The sequence below is a fragment of the Volvox carteri genome, assembly GCF_000143455.1.
Source record: "Volvox carteri f. nagariensis unplaced genomic scaffold VOLCAscaffold_23, whole genome shotgun sequence".
Classification (NCBI taxonomy): Eukaryota; Viridiplantae; Chlorophyta; class Chlorophyceae; order Chlamydomonadales; family Volvocaceae; genus Volvox; species Volvox carteri.
This window is the reverse complement of record NW_003307566.1, coordinates 30,236-34,857: the sequence shown is the minus strand read 5'-3', so window position 1 is coordinate 34,857 and position 4,622 is coordinate 30,236. Positions and strand designations below refer to the sequence as shown.

The window sequence follows — 4,622 nt, the reverse complement described above, 5'->3', positions numbered from 1 at the left end:
CCTTGTTACCGTACTCCGTACTCATTCACCCATACATTTATTGTGTGTGTATGTGTGAAAAGTTACCATCACCCGAACCGACCAGAACCAAAGGTGTGTCTGCAAGGCAAGTCGCTCACAATTTTAACACCTGGTCTATTCATTCATTCATTCCTTCGTTCAGACAAGCAGACATATCCACACGCCTCGTCTTGAACTGTGCTTCAGTCCTGCTAAGGGCCCCCGGCACTCGACCAGACTACATGTGTTCAAAAAGATACCACCACCCGAACCGAACCAAACCAGGGGCATGTTAACCACACCTTTCATTCGTCCATTCATTCATACATCCAATCATTCACGCAGACAAATGTAAGCACACACGCCTGCCCTGCAGTAGTGTGGCCCGGCACAATCTAGCTGTAGTAGCTGGTACACAGTATGGCTCTATAAATACATGCATACGACCACCAGCATCTCGAGAGGCCTTTTCAGCGGCCAGCTACTAAATAATGCATGAACGTCACATAGAGGAAGGTAGCATAATACGAGCCGTCAACGATAGGACCATCACCGCCAACCGGACTGCGTGAACCTGTCTCCAGTGCGTCACGCAGCACACTGACTGCCTTGACACTTCCAGTTGAGGGATCCATGTCAAGGTCGGCCAACCTGTCTGTCAGTGAATGGCGGTAAGTCAGCCACAAACCAGTCTGTACCTAATTCCAGGTTGGATAGAGCCTACTTGAGAGTGGCACGCTGGTTCTGTTTGTCCTTGTAGTTGAGATCCTGGGACGAGATGTTGACATGGGGCATGAGCTTGCTCAGCGCGCGCAGTGCAGGGAAGCTGATGAGGTATGGCCCGATCATCATCATCTTCCGGGGGTTGATGAGCTGGCGCCTGCAGCACGTGTTACAGTGTCGACATTGCTGATCCTATTTGGTACCAGTCATTCGCCCGTGAACACATGGCCATGCTCCTGGCTTTTAATGTACCCCACAGCAGGCCCGCGTACCTTAGGCGCCAGCCAATGTGCATTTGGTCAATAGTCAGCACGACGGGTTGGAGCACGGACACCCACGTCACTGCAAGGGGCAATGTAAAAAGCTACCTCCTCCGGCTGGCGTTGTTGTCCTTTGACGCTGAGACCCCGGATGATACCCCGCAGCAACTGTTGAATTGTGCCGTCAACGAGTCCTGAATGTCAATCGATGTCCGATGGTTAACAAGTCAAGGCATGTGTACGCGCACGCCAGCCTACACTACTCACGCATGCCGACACTGCATCATACCTCGTTGTTGTGATGTTTCGAGCAGTCGGACGAGTTCACTGCGTGATGCATCTGCCCGAGCGTATGCCTGTAGCCTCACTCTATCAGCCTGGAAAAGGGATGTCCGCCGCTTAATCTCCCTGTCCAGCGCTATTCGATCTGCCTGCTCGGCGATCAATGCGGATGTGACCACCTTGAGCCGCTCAAAGAGCTCAACGTGTCCCGCACGCTCAAGTCCCTCGGCAGAACGGAAGGGGACAATGACACTTGGGTCTGTCGCGACTCGCTGTGTCGCAGCGACTCGCAGTGAAGCAGCGTCGGCTGAACGCTTCAATTGGTGATTTCTGTTGAGGGCCAGACACGCGGCACACGGCCGTACAGCTGCGGAGGAGAAACTGCAGACAACGGACCGGATGGAGTCGATTTCGCCGTAGTATGCTGGAAGCTGATTCTCCCGGAAGAATGTATCCGCCTGTGGCGCCATGTCAGGATTCCCATGTGGGTTAGCATTTGTCAGGCAGACCAACACGCTAGCCTTGCCTTTGCCCGACCCACATGCACTGACCTTATCAAACCGCCATGCCATCAACAACCCGGGGTACCAGGCTAGCGCGCGCCCTGCATCGCCGCCCGTGTCCATGATGGCGGCCTCAATGTCCCGCGGCCCCAACACACCCGCCTGGGAACAGCCGTATAGGCAGGCGTAACATTCGTCGCGCAGTCCAGGGCACGACATCCCACCGATAACACGGCGCCGACGCTCGGCTAGTTGTTGCAGGAAGGCGGGGCGCGCTGGACGGGCGCCCGGCATGGGTAACGGACCGGGCAACGGCGCCGTGCTTCGAAGCCCGCGCTGCGACAACAGGTCTGAAAACATGGCATACCGGCATCCGTATCCAACACTGCCGGTGCGAAGGCTGCGAAGGACGCATACTTAACTCCACAGTTAGATCCATCGAAGCCACAAAGCGCCTGAACACAAAATTGTGGGTACAGGACCGTGCATGGCGCTGGGTGGCCACAGCAACACAAGTTAATCGTGTGCTGGCGTCCACAGACTCTGCAATCAAGCTGACGTTTCTCCAGGACTTCCATAGCAGAGGCCTGAGACTTCTCCGCCCCGAATACTTCCATGCATGCACCATGGTTCATTTAGCACCGTTCGACACAAGAACCTATGGTGATAATATAAACTGGCATACTTATTACAATGGTTTACCGAGATTTTTAGAAATGCTTCCCTACTGTCTAAATACCTTCAGCTTTTTAAAAGGAACACGCCTTAGATATTGCACAACAACGGCATAGAGATGTATAAGTATACCAAAAGCACTTCCAGCGCCGCGCACTGTCATGCATTAATGCATACACCACGCTTCCGTACAACAAGAGTTTGGTGCGCATGTAAGTATGGGTTGCAAGCATGTCGCAGTCGATAATCTTACAATAGTATTACATACCTACCCAACTTCAGCGTTTAGCGTTGATTACATAGAAGATAGGTTACTTTCGGGTAGGAGTGGCGGGTAAATGGCCGCTATAGATGTCGCCCTGGAGGACACTGCGGAAGATGGAGACCCTCGAGACCAGCTGACACGAAGTCCAAATGACGCGGTATGTCTTTTCATGCTTTGTGGCTTCCAACCATGCAAATGCGCCATGGTGCATTTGCAGCCATTCGCCTTCACTCGGGGTTTATTTAATTCTCTGCTGCGTCTATAGTCTGATGTCGCGGCTCTCGCGACGTGTCTCCACGATGTGGTGGACGGGGACGATGAACGGGTGGATGCTGTGCGTCGTCAATTCGAAGAAGATCTCGGCGGCTACTCCGTTGGTGATGCATGGGAACTGTTCCGAGGTGAGAGATTGATCACAGAGAGAAAAGCGCGAGTCCGTGCCAGAGACGTGGGGCGGCGATGTCCCCGTGCCGTGCCGAGAACAACCGGAAACTTTGTGAACGGTGTTTTGAAAGACAATGTGTCCTTCATTGCAGAGGATTTCCAGCTATCCCCGCTTCGTGCCGCCATGGCCCTGAGAGGGAATGTACCGGGCCTTACCGTCTCGGACGCGAAATCCCTCTTGTTCAAGACCAAAACGGCATCGGAGGGGGCCGTGGAGGATCAGGGACACAGGGACGCGGAGACTGGCACCATCGAGGACGCGGCGGAACTGTGGTCCCGATGAGTGCACCAGCCGCCATCACCGAAGCAGAGGATGTGCCACCCCGCGTCAAGTCGCGTGGTGCTACTGGTAAGTGGCGACGTGAGATGTGTGGCAGGGAAGAGTGGGCAACCTAGAAAGGAGGAACCCACCTCACCCCACCCACCCAATTGCATAATGTTATACATACCGACGTCTATGAAACATCATACCATATGACAACAGAAATGCCCCCCTTGTTTTACAACCCTGTGTAGGCGAGTTCAAAACAAACTGGTCAGAGCTCGGCGGTGTAGACCCATATGCCTGCTGCATCAGCGGCTGCATCAGGGAGTGGTCCATCGGTGCTAAGACTGGCAGTACACGGCCGGTCGCATTCACCAAGCAGTACTGCTGCTGAAAGCCGCTGTGGATTATGCGTGGTTTGATGCCATACTACAATGGCCTGTCTGTTTTCTGCGCCAACGTTTGGCGTTTGTGCGTGGGCAATCCGGGAGTCAACCGCAGGAGGGAGGACCCCTGACATGGGGAGCGCGGGTAGCCAATCCACACGGAAGTGTCGTGGTTTACATGGGCCCAGGCGTGCAACGTTTTGTGTCAGTGTTTGGTTGCATGGGCGGAATACCGGGGGCGACTTCATGGGCCATGCAACGCCCAACGGAGAGCTCGATGGATTAAGGCATAGATTGCATATGGCAAACATATTCTTCTCGGCAGACATCTGCATATTCATTTGTTTTCAATGTAGCTCGTGGTACTGAGTTTAGCGGTTTATCAGAGATTTGTCATTGTTACCACCCGAACCTATTCATGCATACGAGTGTTGTGGGATAAACTGGACGGACTGTCGATAAAGTGTGGTGGGAAAACAGTGGGACCTCGGCAGCTGACTTGACTGGGTAATGCAGTCGTGGCCCTGAGTGCTTGCCTCCGGTAGTAGTAGTAGTGCCAGAGTACGGTAACCAGGTGTGCAAGTTTTCCCACTCCATGTCGTGGGATCGAATCTAATACACACATGAGGCATTTGTAAGCGGTCCTCTTGCAAAGTTTTTCTGTAAATTCCTTAAAAGTCATGTGCTTTTGGATGCCAGCCCCAGCCAATCCTGCCAACTTGACAGCCAATTCGACACCCTGTCAGGCTAATTCGATACCCTGTCAGGCCAATTTGACACCCCGAACAGGTCAATTCGATACCCTGTCAGGCTAATTCA

At 53.4% G+C, this 4,622-nt stretch overlaps 2 protein-coding genes across 2 annotated transcripts in view; both read right to left on the bottom strand.

Annotated features, from left to right (window-relative positions):
- Positions 1-720: 720 nt before the first annotated feature.
- On the bottom strand, positions 721-2,403 carry VOLCADRAFT_91808 (uncharacterized protein; the record flags this gene model as incomplete). The annotated part of the gene is made up of 6 exons (XM_002951242.1): positions 721-880; positions 1,251-1,595; positions 1,662-1,723; positions 1,817-1,930; positions 2,074-2,261; positions 2,328-2,403. 6 exons carry the CDS (start codon positions 2,401-2,403, stop codon positions 721-723), a joined length of 945 nt encoding a protein of 314 aa, XP_002951288.1.
- Positions 2,404-2,967: 564 nt separating this feature from the next.
- VOLCADRAFT_91807 (uncharacterized protein) overlaps positions 2,968-4,622 on the bottom strand; it is a gene marked incomplete at both ends in the record, with an annotated part of 2,322 nt that continues 667 nt past the window's right edge. The window contains one exon of the mRNA XM_002951241.1: positions 2,968-3,099. Within this exon, the coding sequence (XP_002951287.1) occupies positions 2,968-3,099 (132 nt within the window). The remainder of the gene's footprint in view (positions 3,100-4,622) is intronic.